This window comes from Etheostoma spectabile, chromosome 1 (genome assembly GCF_008692095.1).
Source record: "Etheostoma spectabile isolate EspeVRDwgs_2016 chromosome 1, UIUC_Espe_1.0, whole genome shotgun sequence".
NCBI classification, from domain to species: Eukaryota; Metazoa; Chordata; class Actinopteri; order Perciformes; family Percidae; genus Etheostoma; species Etheostoma spectabile.
The window spans coordinates 2,871,945-2,890,918 of record NC_045733.1 but is presented as its reverse complement, the minus strand read 5'-3'; the positions used below and the strand labels follow the sequence as shown (position 1 = coordinate 2,890,918).

Genomic DNA, 18,974 nt, shown 5'->3' with positions numbered 1-18,974 from the left:
AGGGAAAAGGACAAAAGGGGAGGGAAGGAGAGACAGAGAGAGTGTGATCATTTCCTGTAATTTGGCTTCAGGCGATGACAGAGAAAGTTGTGTGTCAGATAATTATGCATATAGACTCACAATATGTTGCCTAATGGCACCTTATCAGGAAATATCAGTTTGCTTAACATTAGTGGGAAAACTAGTAACGAAACTAACAAAATAAATCCTACTTGCTGTGCACAGTATTTTCAGTATTCATGTGAGGTATAAAAATCCACAGCAGAGATCTGAGCTGTGAGATCAGATGATGCGCTGCTAAAATAAAGTGCTTAGACTTGGTTTCTAGCTGCAGATAGCTGAGTCATAGATACTAATTTCTATCCTGCAGCAGGAACTGAATTTAATCTGTGTTCAGTGGATATCTCTTACTTTTATAAGGAGAAATGTGGACACTGTCTTCTTTTAATCCTCCCTTTTATGACTCTGCATCCTTTGTCAGCTAGTAAGACATTGTTATTTGAGCAGACTAGTTAAGAATGCATTCTCATTCAATTAGCTGATTAGGAACTCATTGAGAATCCAAGTTAGCCGAATGCACAAACACCATATATAAACTGGTTGGTTCATTGAGAATACAGTTACTCATTCCATAAGTGAAAACATTATGTGGGAATGGTTAAACATTGTTGCATTTGGCCATGCAGTTCCCTTTATATACAACCCAGAACAGAAAAAGGCAAGGTGATAATTGAAGAAATGCACAGTACAACTCTTACTGCCAACAGTACGGTTTGAGATTTGGGTGTGTTGTGCTAGATGTGGCTAGCCAGGTATAGGGCAGATATGAGGAATGGGCTGCAGGTCTGGTAAGATCACTTTCTAACTCCACACCAGCAGCTTTCTTTTATTCTCAAACTTTTGTTTGAGGATAAAACGCCCCAACCAAGCCGCTCCCTCTGGAAACACAAAAGGCTTTCCCACTTTAAGATTCATGAACATGGTAATGAAGGGAAAGATTTCCAAAATTAGGACCAAGGCATTGTACAACTCAAATTGGCAAATACAAGTCTTTAATTAAAAAGAAGTTTGCAATTTACTCTTTCAATGATTTGTATGTTGGGACATAATATACAGTGAGGCTCGAAAGTTGGGCACCCCAGGTAAAAATTTGTATTAATGTACATACAGAAGCCAAGAAAAGATGGAAAAATCTCCAAAAGGCATCAAATGACAGATTAGACATTCGTATAATATGTCAAAGAAAATAATTTACACTTTCAAAATAACAGAAAAAAAAATGGCATCTGCAAAGGTTTGGGCACCCTGCAGAGGTAACACCTTGTACTGCCCCCTTTGGCAAGTATCACAGCTTGGAAACGCTTCTTGTAGCCAGCCAAGAGTCTTTCAATTCTTTTTGAGGTATCTTCGCCCATTCTTCCTTCCAAAAGTCTTCCAGTTCTTTGAGATTTCTGGGCTGCCTGTCCCGCATTGCTCTTTTAAGTCTATCCATAGATTTTCAGTTATGTTGAGGTCAGGAGATTGTGAAGGCCATGGCAAAACCTTCCGTTAACGCCTCTTTATGTAATCCACCAAGGATTTTGAGGTGTGTTTAGGATCATTATCCATTTGTAGAAGCCAGCCTTTCTTTAACTTCAGTTTTTTCACAGAAGGCATCAAGTTTGTGTCCAAAATTTGCTGAGATTTCATTGAATCCATTTTTCCTTCTTCTCGTGAAATGTTCCCTGTGCCACTGGCTCCAATACAACCCCAAAGCATGATTGATTCACCCCCCCCCCCAATGCTTAACAGTTGGACAGAAGTTATTTTCATTAAATTCTGTGCCCTTTCTTCTCCACACGTACCTTTACTCATTCCGGTCAAAAAGTTCTATTTTAACCTCATCGGTCTACAGAACTTGTTCCCACAATGCATCAGGCTTGTCTATATGTTCCTTTGCAAACTTCAAACGCTAATTTTTGGGGTGAGGATGTAGAAGATGTTTTCTTCTAAAGAATCTTCCATTAAGACCATGTTTGTAGAAGTATCTCTTTATAGTTGAATGGTGTACCACAACTCCAGTGTCTTTCTGGATGGAACGTGCAGTCAAACGTGGGTTTGGACTTGCTTTTCTCACAATCCTGCGAGCTGTTCTGTCTGATATTTTTCTTGGTCTTCCAGATCTTGCTTTAACTTCCACTGTTCCTGATGACGGCCATTTCTTAACTACATTCCGAACAGAGGATATTGGCATCTGAAAACGCTTTGCTATCTTCTTATAGCCTTCTCTTTTGGAGATTTTCTTTTTTTCGTTATGCACGTTAATAAGAATTTTTACCTGGGGTGCCCATACTTTCGAGCCCCACTGTACTATTTAGGGTGTGGTTACCTTGGATCATAGGCTCTAGCTGACCTGAGGCCTAAGTGTTTGTCTGCTTCTCAGACACTTCTATCATTTAGCAAATCAGGGTTGGAGAGAGCTGGATGAACTCAACCTAAAGTAGTAACTCCCAATGGAACTATTTCACATTACAGGGATGTATTTGTTTCAATGTGAGTATCACAAATACTGATAAATGTAACTTTAACAAGTTGTCAGAAGTGTCAATGTGTCAGTATAGGGCAATGCAAAGTTTGGAGAAACGTCTTATTAACACTTGATTTCTACTCCTAATTCAACCATTATATTACATTATTTTCACATGAGAAGTTCTTGACAGAAACTGCAGATATTTGTGATGCAGTAGCTCTTCCAACTCTATTTTTGTTTCCTCAGGTTTGACAGCTGACCTGGGTCAAAAAGACCATATGCAAAAATGCATATAAAAATGCAACAAGCTCTGTCTTTGCATGTTTAACCTGTTTGGTGTCTTACCAAAGGGGCACAGTGTCACATATGGACAAATCAGCAGAAATTATAGTTTACCAAGTTGAATTTCAAGTACACTTTTTTTCAAATATGCTTTAAAAAGTGCAATCTTTTTTGCCACTTTATCCGTGTCATCTGTGTCAGCTCTATCAAGGAGTGTTTAACAAGACTGAAGCTGTTTTTTGTAAATTAAATGATTAAAATCTGCATGTTTAATACACAGTAGTCATCTGTAAATATAAATATTTTTTACCTAGTTCAATTTTAAATTGTTGTCAGAATAGGTCTTCTAAATACTAACATATTCTGAATGCATGTAGTGTGTAGTAGTGACAGATAGAAGGTGCAGTAGGGAGTGGAAAGACAGCTGTTTGAGTGTTTGTTTGAGGTCTAATTGAAATCATACAGAGCTGAGGGCATGCTGTAGCGTCATGAGTGGAGGGTGTTGTCAAGCTCCAACATGTCACTGAAGTCAAAATATCTCTTCCAACCATCAACCAGACCTGGAAAAAACAACTCTGTGCGCTGTGAACCTGTTTGTGGCACGGTCCAGCAGTGTAAAAGTACTGTATTTTACTGAGCCAATGAAGGCGAGAGGTTGACTTGCCTTCTGTATGAGAAGAACATGTGCTAATGAACATTTATCCCAGAGGCGGGCTTCATATTTAGAGCGAATATATGGAATGTAACACCTATACAGAGTAGTTAGCAGTTGGACAGTACTGTTCTCATGTATGTAACTCTCTTTCTCACAACTTGTTTATACTATTCAAATATGACTTTGGGGATAAACAGCAGGTAATTAATGTTTGTCTTCTTGTTAGAGCCCATTTAATGTATAATGAAAGACAAATTGACCATTGCAGTGTCAGTAAAATCTTGTCACACTCTTAACTAGCATGCTCTAGCACATATGGTCACATCAAAACCATATGTATGAGTATGAGTCAAATGTATGATTCATTGATTGTCTTTTAAAAGTTTGCCTATACATATTTTATTATTTCAATACAAGCTGATTATCTAACAAAATACAGTGGGGTTTTATGTACAATAAGGTAAAGGTCTGCTGATTGTAACTTTTTAAAACACTGAATTTGTCCTTTTAGTGTCAGCACACATATTTTCTCTACTATTGTTTTGTATTATATTCTATCTATTTCTGTGGCCAGCCGATGCAAAGTACACTAACACCCAAACTGGCATTGTCCTGAACCAGCTAAATATACAGTCAATATGTGACTCCTAAAACAGGAAGTCAATAAATTCCCATCTGATGTCTGTAACAATGATTAATACTGAGCATATTTGTGTAAACCCGTGTTTCATACTTCTCACAGTCTGGTAGTCATTGTTATGAAAGAGAGGGATAACTATCCAGTTATGGGTTCATCTTGCTCAATTTCTCTTTATTTTACAGAAAGAGTCAAAAGGAAAATAATTAAGCAGAGTTATGTGTATGTAGTCTTGGTGTGTAACAGGTTTTTGCTTCATCATAGTAGAGGCAACAATGGATTTCACAAGCATTTTTTAACATCCTGTTCCTGGACGCTTAGACAGCTCAGGCTGTTGTGTGCTGTATATGCGATCATTTACACACCTGGCAGTTTCAGCAGGCAATCTGAATGGTCGAAACACACAAATTATTGCTTGAAGGCACACCTAGCTGTGATTAATCTTTGGATTTAGTACAACTGATACCCTTATGCTGTCAGTTTATAAATCTTTTTCCCCCTAGTACTTGTTTGCCAAAGTCTCTTCTCCTATGTCTCATTACTGTCATACCCATAATAAAGTCACAATGAACACCCGTATGTGCAGTCATGCGTTGATAACAACACTGAGCAAATGTGCTGTATCCTGGTCTCGCTGTGTCACACTGATGATGCTGTGCTTTTCCTTAGACATTGACTTTGCAATATGACCATAGCGTGACATGTAATTTAACAATTGCCCTAAGTTTCATTCCGTTATGTTGCAATAAAGCAATATAATCAGGCCTAGTTATTTTGTTTTATGTCTCTGATTCATTTATTGGTTAAGCAGAGCTGGGATCAATCAATTCAGGAAGAAAAAAAACATGAGCTGGCCAGTAAGTCAGATTAACTGCATCATCATGCTTACTGAAAATAAAGACAGTGGGCCTCAATCGCCAACTGTTCCTAGGAAAAAATGTATTCTTAAAACTCACTTAAGCCGTTTTCACAAAGTTTTTGACCTTCACCAATGTTTTCTTATGCAAGATTCATGAATCTTACAGACCTTTTTTAGGACATTTCTTAAGAACAAATTTGAGATGTAACAAATCCAGTAAATCTTAGTTACTCAGCCAGTGTAAGAGGATAAAGTATTTTTTGATTTTGTTATGTGGCACATTAATAGTATTGTTTTGGTAACATATTGATGGTTAATACTTAAGATTAAGAAGATAAATGCCTCTTTGGTTTTTGTCTGATTATTTCAGATCGATAAGTACCTGTACTCCATGCGTTTCTCTGATGAGACGTTAAAGGAAATCACGCAGCGGTTTCGGAGGGAGCTAGTCAAAGGACTGGGGCGGGACACTAACCCCACTGCTGTGCTGAAGATGCTGCCAACGTTTGTGCGGTCAATCCCTGATGGCTCAGGTTAGTACCTTAATACATCCGTGCCTCTAACCCTATGTTATAGTTCAAATTTTCACCATAGCTGGGTTATCAGAACCCCACCAGTTCAAGCACTTTCTATCATGTAATCAGTTTCCAAGCCTGTTTGCCTATTTTATCAATATAAATGAGTGACAGCTGCACAATATAGTACAAAGATGAAATTATCTACTAAATTGACTCTGGAATCTCCTCTTTCTTGGCCTTTCATGGCATGTAGTCTACTTTTGCTATATCGAAATAATAGAGGTACTGACTAAGGTTGGGCGGTAATACGGCATACCGTGGGGTCTTGAAAACAACGTCATCAGTTTCAATACCGTCATAAAAAAAATGCACTTATATCAAAGACAAGGATTAAATATTAAATATAATTTATTTAATGCCTAAAAATGCTTATGTGTAGTTCTGCAGTTTGGCAGCATTTCGGGTTCCGACCTAATGAGAAGGGAGAGGTATTTCAGTAGTGTTTGGTATTCAGTTTCTGATCGTGTAGGCACAAGCCAACAGTTTGATGACACCGTCTGAACCTTACATCATCATGTTTAATTAGTCACGGTAATACCGTACACCGCAGTAAATTAGGGAGGTTTGACATATCAAAATTTGGATACTGCCCAACTCTAGTACTGACACAACAGAGACAGGAAGAACTCTTCTGCCACTGCTCATGTCTAGGTAAATTTACATTGAAAATGTTTTACTATACTCAATATTAAACTGAGTCACGTAGTCATCAGGAAAGTGTATTGCACTGGAGAGAAAGAGAGCAAAGGCCAGTTTGTAATTTTCATTCATAGTAGCTGGGCCCTCTCCCAGCTTTCAGAGGACAGGGAAACATCCCCTCCCATTTCTGATGTTATTAAAGTGTCTAGATGACCAGATCTTGCATGTCTTTGGCATGTCCGAGGAAACAAGATGTAATCACAGTGAACAGGGTGAACATTCAAGCTTTATACAGACCGTTCTGGTGCTGTGATACCAACCATAGTCCTTTAGCTGTCAACAGTGCTAACCACAACAGTGTATGGAGTTAGATTAGATTAGTAGCAAATCACTTGTTACTTGTGGTTTAAGCTGTTAAACAATACAATCCTAAAAGACAAAACCTTGCTTATGAGTAAATGTGTTGTGTAGTAGGAGATGGGTGACAAAAAGTACATAAACTTTACCTTTCATTCTATATCTGGCACCGTAAATATCTTGCTTACATTAATCTGACCTAAAGCAAAACTACTGTTTCCTCTTGGTGTAGTGACATACAATATACACAATGCACTTACACACGTCATTATGTCATTTTTTTTATCACATGCTGTCTAATCTTCATTTTCTGCAGTCGTTCTGCCCTTGTAACTCAAGTGAATGTGAGTCAGAATTTGCTCATATCGTGTACGTGCTGTACTTTGAGAGGAGAGGACCTGTCCACTTAAAGTGAGGGACAGATTTTATCCTGATCTTTTTAGTCAGATAAATAATAACGGAAGCAAACATAGGTTGGCAGCACAAAAGCAATCTTAAATCTACTTTAGTCTACAACATGAGAGCTGTTAGTCCAGTCCAAACACACAAGCACACACCCATCAGAGATTAGCACGAATTCTGCTGCCATTGTTAGAGAACATGATGACTAAGAGACCTAAAGTTACAAAGGTTGAACACAATAGGTTTAGTCTGATTTATTACTAAATATAAGATTTTCAAGAAATGCAAATGATACTGTGAAAAACTGATTCTGAATAGTAATTGATGCACACTGCATTTTGTTGCAATGTACCTGTACATGTGTAATGACAATAAAGTTGAATCTAATCTAATCTAATCTAATTCTCATACTTTCTCATATTTCTTATCAATGTTACCGTAAATTTAAATAAATAAATGTCCTCACATACACAAAGATTTATATCTTTTTTAATTGCAGTTGCTACCATTTGTTGGTGGTAAAGACGGCATCGCCATCTTCTTTCTGTGAGCCCCTCCATACGTTTCATTATCTTGTCAAATATACACAGATATCAATTTACAGCCACGGAAAGTCACCAAAAATAAAATGAAATAACAATTTCAGTGTTGTTTTATGGGTCTGTTCTCTCTGCTCTCACCGACCTACAGAGAATATAAAGTGATTACAAAAGACTAAAATTGAAAAGTAATACTTTGTATGTTGTCATTATTTTGAAACCTTGATTGCAACTGTCCTGTTGTATCAGTCAGTCTGCACCACTGACCCAACCTCGCATTCTGATGTGCACAAAAGGTTGTGGCACAAGATCAAAGTGATGTGAAACTACCCTGCTGGGTAAAAATAAAAATGTTTCTAATATCAATCGAAACTTTACTGGAAAACAACCTACTGTGGTGTGGCATTTCTACCTATTAATTACGGTTTACAATCATCATTGCCAACAAATTTAAAAAAGCATGTAAAGATTGACTATTTCTAAATTAGTTGGTATTCAAATCATTGGGCTCTTTATTCTAAACTGTGTCCCATGCAGCAACACCAAGAATTTTCTAGGGGTGGGAATCTCTTGGCACCGATGCAGTGGCCAACGATTCGATTCTAAAACTGATTATTGATGCATCTCAATGCAACAATTTTTTAATGTACATTTCCATGCATGATTGGTTGGATTTGAGTTTGTTCGATTTTGACAAATGCAATATTTGTCACACACAAGTTTTAATGAAATGTTTTCGTCTACTGAGGTTTTTACTTTGTAGTCATTCCAGTAAGTAAGCCTTGAAGCATACTTGTGAAAGTCACCTTCTTTCACAGTTATCTTCAAGTCCGAGGCTCTGTCATGTTTAAAAGGTGGAGAATTGACTTAGAACATGAAACATGAGGTGGTCATTTATAATGTGATAAAGTAGATGAACAGCCTTAATGTGTTTTGCCTAAGTAGATCATATAGGATGAGTGTATATATACAGAATGGCGATGCATCTAAAAATATCAATTATTTTTTCCACCCCTACAATTTTCTGATATGTATGACTTCTGGTAAAACTTTCTAAACTGGTACTTGAGGTTTAGAGTTACATTGGATGTGTGTTCTTAGGTAATGTCAACAACAGTTTCCATATGTACCTAACTGCAAATTAACATTTCACCCTCCTTTCTCTTTTCTCTTCTCGTCTCTCCCTCATCTTCCAACTTTTTCCGTCTCAACAGAGAAGGGAGACTTCATTGCGTTGGATTTGGGAGGCAGTAACTTCAGGATTCTCCGCGTCAGAGTGAGCCATGAGAAGAAACAGACCGTTCAGATGGAGAGTCAAATCTATGACACGCCAGACGACATTATCCACGGCAGTGGAACAGGAGTAGGTTTACACACACACACACACACACACACACACACACACCACACACACACACACACACACACACCACACACACACACACACACACACAGTCTCTTCAGCTCAACCTGAGACAATCCCTCACTTTTCCACCTCTGTTCCAGCTGTTTGACCATGTGGCAGAGTGTCTTGGTGACTTCATGGAGAAACACAACATCAAAGACAAGAAGCTCCCAGTTGGATTTACCTTCTCCTTCCCCTGCCAGCAGACCAAACTAGATGAGGTAAAAGAAAATTTAAAATTGATCAGCAGATGTTGATATAGTTGACTTCTTTGTGACACACAACATTTTCCATTTATTATCTTTTATTCAAATCTCTGACAATTACCATGCAATCCATTTACATTATGAGTTGCCGCGGTTGTAATGGAGACCTGATCCACAATAATGTGTGTGTGCCAGGCGGTGCCCAACAAAACCAAGTCTCAACAACTATATTCCTTTTCTCACTTCTCTCTGGCTCTATCTCTGTTGTCTCCAGGGCTGTCTGATAACATGGACAAAGCGTTTCAAGACCAGTGGAGTGGAGGGAATGGACGTTGTCAAGCTTCTCAACAAAGCCATTCAGAAACGAGGAGTGAGTCTTATATTTTGCCTTATTTGTGCTTATTTAGTTTTGAAGTTATACACTTCAGTTCTGCCATCGGAAGTTCAAGTTTAATTCAACTGGGATGCAGAATGACTGAGATGACAGCAAACCATACTCACTTATCCGTGTGTGCTTTAATTTCATTCAGGACTATGAAGCTGACATCATGGCAGTAGTGAATGATACTGTGGGAACAATGATGACCTGTGGTTTTGATGACCAGCGCTGTGAAGTTGGCATTATCATTGGTACTACATCAATGTGCATTTGGAACCTATTAAAGTCAAGTATTTGGCATTGTTGCAAGTTAAATGGAATTCAATACTCTCTGAACTGATCAAATAAGCAGAACAGAAAGTAGATCAAATTGTAAGGATATGTATATCTGTGTTAAGGTACGGGTACCAATGCGTGCTACATGGAGGAGCTGCGTCACATTGACCAGGTGGAGGGAGACGAGGGCAGGATGTGTGTAAACACTGAGTGGGGAGCCTTCGGAGACGACGGCAGGCTGGAAGACATCAGGACAGAGTTTGACAGAGAGATAGATCGAGGCTCGCTCAACCCCGGAAAACAGCTGTATGTTAAACCAAAACTATTACAGTCTTGTTTATGTTCACCTTTTTGAGCTGCAAGAGAATCAGCTGATGATAAGATGCCAGTTACTCAACCAGCTGTTGTTTATTGATCTGGGTAGAGATAAGATTTACATGACTACTATAATTAATTTATATCAAAACAAAAAAATAAATAATAAGTTACTAGAAACTTTAAGTATAGAAGTGACGTACGTACGTCAAACCTTGCTGTTTTGTCTTTAGATGAATGTAGTTGACTTATGACGCTGTGCTTTAAGATCCAAGTTATCCTACGTGTTTGCTGTTTACACAAGTTGTCACAGAAGTCCTACACTGTTAATGAGCAGATATCAAGGCAATGCTCTTTGTTCACTCTCTGCCCAGGTTTGTTTTTCCCACAGGGGACCCAAAGTCAGTTTTTCTAAAAATGTGAGATGCCTATAGCCTGACCATGAGAAGGTCAGAATGCGAATCAGCACATTAAATGCTGCTTCTGAATTAAAAACAGGTAGAAAAGGTTCAGCTATTCTAAAAACTCAACTAGTGGCATCTTTAACTATTAGAGAACAGCTCTGTTGGTTTGTAGGGTATAGTGATATTTATCTAAACCTGTTTGTTTTATCCACCTCTCATTTTCTCTGTCACTGTGTCATAGATTTGAGAAGATGGTCAGTGGCATGTACATAGGAGAGCTGGTTCGTCTCATCCTGGTGAAGATGGCCAGAGAGGGCCTGCTGTTCGATGGGAGGATCACCCCTGAGCTGCTCACTAAGGGGAAGCTTGAGACCAAACACATCTCAGCCATAGAGAAGTAAGTCAAAATTCCTTGCATTTTCTTAATTGAGTAGTTATATAAAACTAAATAAAACCTTTAAATAGAATATATTTCTAGTCCATCATTGCTACTCTGTCTTTGCTGTTTAGGAGTAAGGAGGGGCTGACCAAGGCCAAAGAGATCTTAACCAGACTTGGCGTGGAGCCCTCACACGATGACTGCATTGCTGTGCAGCATGTGTGTATTGTTGCTGGAAATTCCTGAATCGTGAATCCCTCTTTTCAGAGATGCCTCTTAAATTAATGAAACAATACATAGTCAAAGTATATTTAAGTATTTAATGTAGTACTTTTAAACAAACTATTTAATGCAAATTAAAGGGAGAAAATTAATCTTTTTTATTTTATTGGTGTGTTTTTCCTATAAAGATGCTTTTAATTGCCAACATAATTGCATACATTCATATTACAACTTACTGTAGTATCTTGAAAGAGTTTCAATAAAAATAAAAAAGGTTTTGTTTATTCTGCCATTCATTAAGTGGGGATGTGCTGCTTGATAAATGTTACTCCTCCTTCAGGTTTGTACCATTGTGTCTTTTCGCTCTGCCAACCTGATAGCTGCCACGCTGGCAGGCATCCTACTGAGGCTAAAGGAGAACAAAGGCGTGGCACGACTTCGTACCACTGTAGGCATCGATGGATCTCTATACAAGATGCACCCACAGTGAGTGGCATTAAGATTAAAGATTAGATCAAAATGAATGCATTTATGTTTATTTTACATGTTCTGTCAGCGCTTAAATGTAATGTTATGTACGTCGATGCTCCTTACTTGTCCACAAAAATCATTGAGAGTTGCTCTTTTAGGTCTTGGAAGTGGCTTACTGTATATCGTACATTATGCAACACGTTATCCATCAATATGTAATTCATACTGTCTAAAGAAGACCACATTTAATATTAAAAATGTTAAAGTTTAGAACTACAAACTATCTTATATGTATTTCAGATATGCCCGTCGTCTTCATAAAACAGTCCGTCGTTTGGTCCCAGACGCTGATATTCGATTCCTCCTGTCAGAGAGTGGCAGTGGCAAAGGAGCAGCCATGGTGACAGCTGTGGCCTACCGACTCGCCGAACACTCACGAGAAATTGCCCAAACGCTGTCTGAATTCCGCTTGACGACCAAACAACTGCTGGATGTAAGAACAGAGAGATTCTTTTGTGTGTTTGGACATTGTTCACTGTGTGTTTCTTCACTATTAAAGGCATTCCAAAATGCCTCTAGGTAAAGAAGAAAATGAGGACAGAGATCCAAAATGGCCTTTCAAAGAGCACTCAGGACTCTGCTACTGTCAAAATGCTGCCAACCTTTGTAAAAAGCACTCCTGATGGCTCAGGTGACCACACACACACACTCACACACTTGCATTCATATACATACTGTACATATTAAACCTCAGAAGTTGTGACTGCACGTGTGTGTCTTTTGGATAAAGAAAGCAGCTGTGATGATTACTCAGCATTTTAGCAGCTGGTTTACGCCATATCAAATATCTCTGTAATTGACAGAGCCCTTAGCCAACGATGATGTATTGTCACTGAAATGACGTCACTTTTGGCTGTATTTAAAACCTATTATTATTTTTGCATATTTTATATTTGTTTTTTGTGTGTGTGTGTGTGTGTTGGTTCCTGTTTTGTTTATCTATGTTTGTCTGCCTGCCTTGATTTCCAGAGCATGGGGATTTCCTGGCTTTGGATTTAGGAGGAACCAACTTTAGAGTTCTGTTAGTTAAGATTCGTTCTGGCAAGAAGAGAACAGTGGAGATGCACAACAAAATCTACGCTATTCCTCTAGAAGTGATGCAGGGCACAGGAGAGGAGGTGAGATCCATCAGGCATTTGACTCAATAATCTGTGCTAATCTGACTAATGTGATGCACACAATGCACTCGAGTCAGAATGCAGGGTGAGAAAACTGGTAGTCAGTAGGAGGTCGTGGGACACTTAGAGGTAAGTGGATAGGAAAGGCTCGGGGAAGAAGGTTGACAGAAATAGAAATTGATTAGTTGAGATTAGCATCGAGTTGACAGTCTTTAAAAAAACATAGACTTGAATTTAGCTCTTGTGCACCAGCTGAGGCTAATCCGGTCTGTTACCTTTTGTCCTTTTCATTCCCACTCTCACTTCTTCATGTGTTCCTTTTTCTCCTGAGCTAAGCGGAACAATAAAGTCAGACTATGAAATGGCACCATTTTATTGTAATTTCACAGGTTTAAAACAAACAGTTTTGAATTGTTTTGCTTTGTTAGTCTTCTTAAGAAGAGTGCCCACTCTTCAACCCACTCTTCCATTTGACAACTTGCACCTTTTATCCATTATCTTTTTATTAGCATGTGTGGTTTGGTGCCTTATTTTATTTATTTATTTATCTTTTATTATTAAAAGGTGGTTTAAGGTAAATCCTCACCCTAGCCAGAAAATGTGTAGACAGTAGTAGCAAAGAGACATGGTCCAAAATTGTTCTTGTCACTATACATTCCAGCATATTGTGTGTCCTACAAATACATTGGGGTTCGAAGGTTTGGGCACCCCAGGTAAAAAGACTTATCTGACCTTGCCCCAACAATCAGCACCATGGGTTCTTCTGGACATCTTTTCTTGGCTTCTTTATGCTCGTTAATACAAACTTTTACTTGGTGTGCCCAAACTTTCAAACCCCACTGTAGTTTTTTTTTTTTTAAACATATTTTATTAATCCCGCGAGGGAAATAACTTTTTCTTTTTTCACTCTTTTGTGAGTAACACACTTGCCTGAAATAAACACACGCTCAGGACCAATACATTGGCACCTCTCCAGCTGCCAGTCTACGCTCTGTACTTTGGTTCGTACCGGGAATTGAACCTGCAACTTTCTGGTTCTTCCCTTACAGACTGAACTACTGCACCCCATATGCTTACCCTAATTCACATGGTAGTGTTGTCAGATAAGGTCCAATATACCCAATGTAATGGACTTAAATTATTTTACAATACATCTAGTTTAAAGGTAAGCATTTTGCCCCTCTGGCCACACCTCAGTCAGTGATCTCATAACATGTGTTTTCCATCAGCTGTCCAAGGAAAAATATCTGCTGTGACTGTGTAATGCAAAAGTACAATATACTCGGCTTTTAATCCATACTGAGCAATGGAACAGCACCTTCATACCTGTGTGATTCAGTGTTGATTTACAGTTGGCATACTTGTCATTCAGCGTGCACTGTGTCTGTGTGATGACAACTACTCTTCCAGACCATTGCTGAAAAATATGAAACTTTCCTGGTTAAGTAAGTGACACATGTGAACAATGGATTTAACATGGGTTGACTAAATTCCACCTTTCCCTGTCACAGGTGTGTACTGCCTTCAGACCAGTAAAATTATAATTAAATCTCTGAAATATGTAAATTACTAGGCTGCATCCACCGTCATATAACTCTTTATTAATGTGTTCTATAAAATCCTTTAAACACCCAAAGGCATTAGTTGTTGTTTTTTTGACTTTCTACAGTTAATTATTTTTGTTAATATTGCCAGAGAATACTAATCTGGCCAGTAATAAATGTTGGAGGTTGTACATTAAAAAAACAATTACTTGAGGTTCAAAATTAAACAAAATGACAAATGTTTTCAATATAAATAATGTAGTTTCACGTATTGTCATATCTTTTTTTTTTCCAGTTGTTTGATCACATTGTGCAGTGTATCAGTGACTTCCTGGACTACATGGGGATGAAGAATGCTCGTCTTCCTCTGGGCTTCACCTTTTCGTTTCCCTGCCGGCAGACCAGCCTGGATGCTGTGAGTGTGGAACTCTTTCTTCTGTGCGGATATGCTAAACTGTCTCTTGCTTCCCTGAGTGTCTTAAATCTGCTGTGTCTGCAAAATGGGTCCACTGATAAGCAAACATATTATCAGCATCAAGAGGAAACCCCAAATGTTTCCAACATAGCAACTTTACCAGAAGCAGTTTTGCTTTCAGCTTTGAGCAACACTGCTTCATGAACCCAAGGATAAAACTTGCTGAGTCCTGAGTAGACCATAAAATCCTCTTATCACATGCAAAATATGACTTTTTTTCAATTGTGTGTGTGCAGGGCTTCCTGGTGACATGGACCAAGGGCTTCAAAGCGACAGACTGTGAAGGAGAAGATGTGGTGGGACTGTTGAGGGAGGCCATTAAGAGGAGAGAGGTAAGTTGTGAGGAGCAGCATCATTTAGTGGAATATACCACTGTTTGAAAAAAGATGGACTGTGACATTATTATTATGTTTCTTCTTTAGGAGTTTGAACTGGATGTAGTGGCTATAGTGAATGATACAGTGGGAACCATGATGACCTGTGCTTATGAAGAGCCCACCTGTGAGATTGGGCTCATCGCTGGTTAGTTTACCTTTTTTTATTTTTTTGTTTTTTTAATGAACATTCAGTTTCCTGTTGTCTATCTAACCTGTCTGTCTGATTATAGGCACTGGCAGTAATGCTTGTTACATGGAGGAAATGAGGAACATTGAGATGATAGAAGGAGATGAGGGACAGATGTGTGTCAACATGGAGTGGGGAGCTTTCGGTGACAATGGATGTCTTGACGACATTAGGACAGAGTATGACCGCGCTGTGGATGACTTATCCCTCAATCCAGGCAAACAAAGGTTAAAATCTCCATCATGTTATTTCCATGTTCTTCAAGTCAGAAACGCTTTTATTTCCTAGACTAATATCCTTATTAATGACTTCCAATATGTCTGTATGTCTAAATATGTGCATGCTTTGTCATTGCATGTGTTTTACAGATATGAGAAAATGTGTAGCGGCATGTATCTCGGGGAAATTGTCCGAAACATCCTTATAGATATGACCAAGAGAGGATTCCTGTTCAGAGGACAGATTTCTGAAACACTAAAGACCAGAGGCATCTTCGAAACAAAGTTCCTCTCACAGATAGAGAGGTAAGAACACAAGCACGTTATTGGTTTCTACTAACGAAGGTGAAAAGCAATCTGGACTTTTGTCTCTCATCTGGCCAAGCTGGTAAAGTGACAACATCAGTGCCAATAGATTAGCACCTCGGGTAGAACAGCATCTGCAACTGATTAGCTTCACTTGTTTTGATTTTAGTCTACTAATGTTTTTATCTTTTAAAATTGTTCTTGATGTTTTGTCTGAGTTTATTTCTCTTCTGCAAATGACGTTATGTTTTTGTCTTTCTCCAGTGACAGATTGGCTTTGCTGCAGGTTAGATCCATCCTGCAACACTTAGGGCTGGACAGCACCTGTGACGACAGTATCATAGTCAAAGAGGTAAGGTATAGCGAGATACATATGTGTCCACATAACACACCATAATATTAAAACATTTTTCACATTTTGTTTAGCACACAAGCATATTTATGATGTAATCCAGTTTTACGCTCAAGTTACCAATGCAAACTCACCAACCTCACATGGTATTTGGAGGGAATATACACCCAGTTACCAGTTAATCAGCTACACATGCCTACTTTAGCTCTAAACTGACCATACAAACACCTCTTAAAACAGTTTCAACAAAACTGAACATTATAACCTTCATGAAAGTAGGATTTATCATTGCAGAACTGGTATGTTGTACTGCATAAGTTTAAACTACGTGTACCTAATAAACTGGCAACTGAGTGTATATAGTGGACACTGAGAATCTGAGCCTCACAATACATTGTTATCAAAACTTGTCTTGTGTAAGAAGCAGGCATATGTGACTACACAAGAGTTAACAGAAACAGGCACGACAAGTTATATTTTTTTCAATGTTTGTGGAGTGATATGATATTGTCTGGCTTGGCAAACTTTGGCACCTACAGTCTGTTAAATGTTGCAATAACAAGGGTTTTCATTGTTATGCAGGTATGTGGGGCAGTGTCACATCGTGCAGGTCAGATTTGTGGGGCAGGAATGGCGGCCGTGGTCGATAAGATCAGAGAGAACCGAGGACTGGACCATCTGGACATCACTGTAGGGGTGGACGGGACACTCTACAAACTGCATCCACAGTTAGTTGACTTCATCAGTAACAGACAAAACTATTCACTGTCCTTCTCAAGTGCCTAAGAAAATAAAGTAAAAATGTGACCAGGCCAATCTGTCATGCTGTAAAGTCTAAACTAAAGGACTTGTTCTAGTACAGCTAACGTTTACCTTTATTACATAACTGTATTTTTCTTACCTAGGATGGAAATTACAAAGCAGTTGAAATGTGTAACAAACAAATTGTTCCTCTTTTACACAATGTTCACAAATTAACTCTTTAACGTTATGTAATATGTTGTCTCCGTCTAGTTTCTCCGGGGTCATGATCCAGACAGTAAAAGAACTGGCTCCTCAGTGTAACGTCAACTTCCTGCTGTCAGAGGACGGCAGTGGGAAAGGAGCAGCACTCATCACAGCCGTGGGCTGCCGGCTGAGACAGGAGTCAAACAATAAATAGAAAATATCTCTTCTGTCTCGCTGTTATCTCCCCACCTTACTGTGTGTCCCCTCTCTTCTCCACCTTTTTCTTTCCCCTTGTCTTCTGTCCTCCTGAATCCAACCACTCCAGTCAACGTATTACACTCCTGTAGCTGCTTTAGCTACTCTACATGACAGAGAGGATGATAGCTTAAATAAAACATGCACATTCAACTCCTGTGTAAAAAAAAAAAAAAAATGTGCAGGGTAGAAACAAAGTGTACTCACACTCCTGTAATGCTCTTATGAGTTGTTTATCATTGCAATATGGAGGATAATTGCAGTCTGTTACAATATACCAAGTACAACAGTTGCAAGACAATTTCCAAAAGCGTTGCAGAGAAATGTTTATTTTCACCACGTGTTGAGTGACTGAAGGGACGTAAAAACTCTGTTTTAGATCGAAGTTTCCAAAGTGTGTCTGCTGTCTGCTACTCACTGTCTCTTCAACAAGACGTAGAAGGGATACAAAGCAATATATAAATGTATAATTAGATGAAAGGGAATATTTTTGCTTAAAGAAATGTAAGATCTTACCCAGAAATGTTACAATATGTTATACACACAATGTTGCTATTTATTTAATTTTTGTATTGGCCAATGTTGACATTTTTTGCTGTTCATGTAATGCGGCACACAGACAAAGCGACCTCAATAAATACCTGCCCTGTAGTGGAGGCTTTAATAAACCATGTCGGAGCAGAAAGGTGACAAAAGAGGGACTGTTTCCAGATCTGGAGGATATGTCACATGCTTGCTTAATGTGCAGATTTGGTCTAATGTATGACAGCAATCCTATTATTGTACTATAAAATATTTCCAAAGAGCACTTGTATTTTACAAAGAATGTTGTTGGTTCTAATCACAGCTGTTAAAAAGTTGTCCTTGTCTTAAGAAGTGCTGGCTACACTCATCATCACAGTGAGATTTATCAGTTACTTGATAACTGCCATGAAACAGGAATTCGGTGCTAACAGCCAGTGGAACAACAATGGCCAAAACAGTGTAACAGGACATTTTGTACAGTAGCTGAAACTTTAAAGGGAATTTAAGCATTTTGGAAATTAAGTGTATCCCTATCCTCACTCACTGTACTACATATGCTCCAAAAGATTCAGAAGAGTGTTTAAGTGAACTACTATATGACTTATTCATTTAACACAATTCATGCGAAGTCATATTTATTTTTCTTTGTAATAAAATCCAATAATTATAATATTGCTGTTAATGATACTCATGGCATTTTTCTGAGACATGTTAATTTTTTCAATCCTAGCTATCGGGTCATTGGCAGTTTTGGTGCAAGGATGAATCTGTGAGATGCTAAAGTACATTTTTATAGCCATCTGCTGTTAAAATTCTGGCTTGTGGTGACCAATTAGCACCAACCCAACCTAAAGCTAGTAGAGTTAAGAAATCAATTGCAAGCAAGTTGAATTTCTGTTCTTACTTACAACTCAAACTTTCAGCCTCTCCAGCAGGCCTTCAGATGTTCTCAAAAGTCATAGAAAAGTCTGAAAGGAAGCCCTACATCACACACACTCTTTGCTTCTGTTCACTAAACCCAGACTGTATCTGTCCAACACTGTCAATGAATCAGTCACTAAATAAAGACAAACCTGCATGTGTCAACCCAATGTT

At 38.5% G+C, this 18,974-nt stretch overlaps 1 protein-coding gene across 2 annotated transcripts in view; it reads left to right on the top strand.

Annotated features, from left to right (window-relative positions):
• Positions 1 to 18,965, top strand: part of LOC116687381 (hexokinase-1) — a 40,051-nt gene extending 21,086 nt beyond the window's left edge. The window contains exons 2-21 of one of the 2 annotated variants that reach the window (XM_032512721.1): positions 5,313 to 5,475; positions 8,672 to 8,820; positions 8,964 to 9,083; positions 9,343 to 9,438; positions 9,599 to 9,698; positions 9,846 to 10,029; positions 10,684 to 10,839; positions 10,953 to 11,040; positions 11,384 to 11,529; positions 11,815 to 12,007; positions 12,094 to 12,205; positions 12,544 to 12,692; positions 14,532 to 14,651; positions 14,948 to 15,043; positions 15,134 to 15,233; positions 15,319 to 15,502; positions 15,644 to 15,799; positions 16,064 to 16,151; positions 16,734 to 16,879; positions 17,166 to 18,965. In XM_032512721.1, the coding sequence (XP_032368612.1) occupies positions 5,313 to 5,475; positions 8,672 to 8,820; positions 8,964 to 9,083; positions 9,343 to 9,438; positions 9,599 to 9,698; positions 9,846 to 10,029; positions 10,684 to 10,839; positions 10,953 to 11,040; positions 11,384 to 11,529; positions 11,815 to 12,007; positions 12,094 to 12,205; positions 12,544 to 12,692; positions 14,532 to 14,651; positions 14,948 to 15,043; positions 15,134 to 15,233; positions 15,319 to 15,502; positions 15,644 to 15,799; positions 16,064 to 16,151; positions 16,734 to 16,879; positions 17,166 to 17,313 (2,694 nt within the window). In that variant the 3' untranslated portion in view covers positions 17,314 to 18,965. The remainder of the gene's footprint in view (positions 1 to 5,312; positions 5,476 to 8,671; positions 8,821 to 8,963; positions 9,084 to 9,342; positions 9,439 to 9,598; positions 9,699 to 9,845; positions 10,030 to 10,683; positions 10,840 to 10,952; positions 11,041 to 11,383; positions 11,530 to 11,814; positions 12,008 to 12,093; positions 12,206 to 12,543; positions 12,693 to 14,531; positions 14,652 to 14,947; positions 15,044 to 15,133; positions 15,234 to 15,318; positions 15,503 to 15,643; positions 15,800 to 16,063; positions 16,152 to 16,733; positions 16,880 to 17,165) is intronic. The other variant, XM_032512739.1, reaches the window with a different exon arrangement.
• The last annotated feature ends 9 nt before the right edge of the window (positions 18,966 to 18,974 follow it).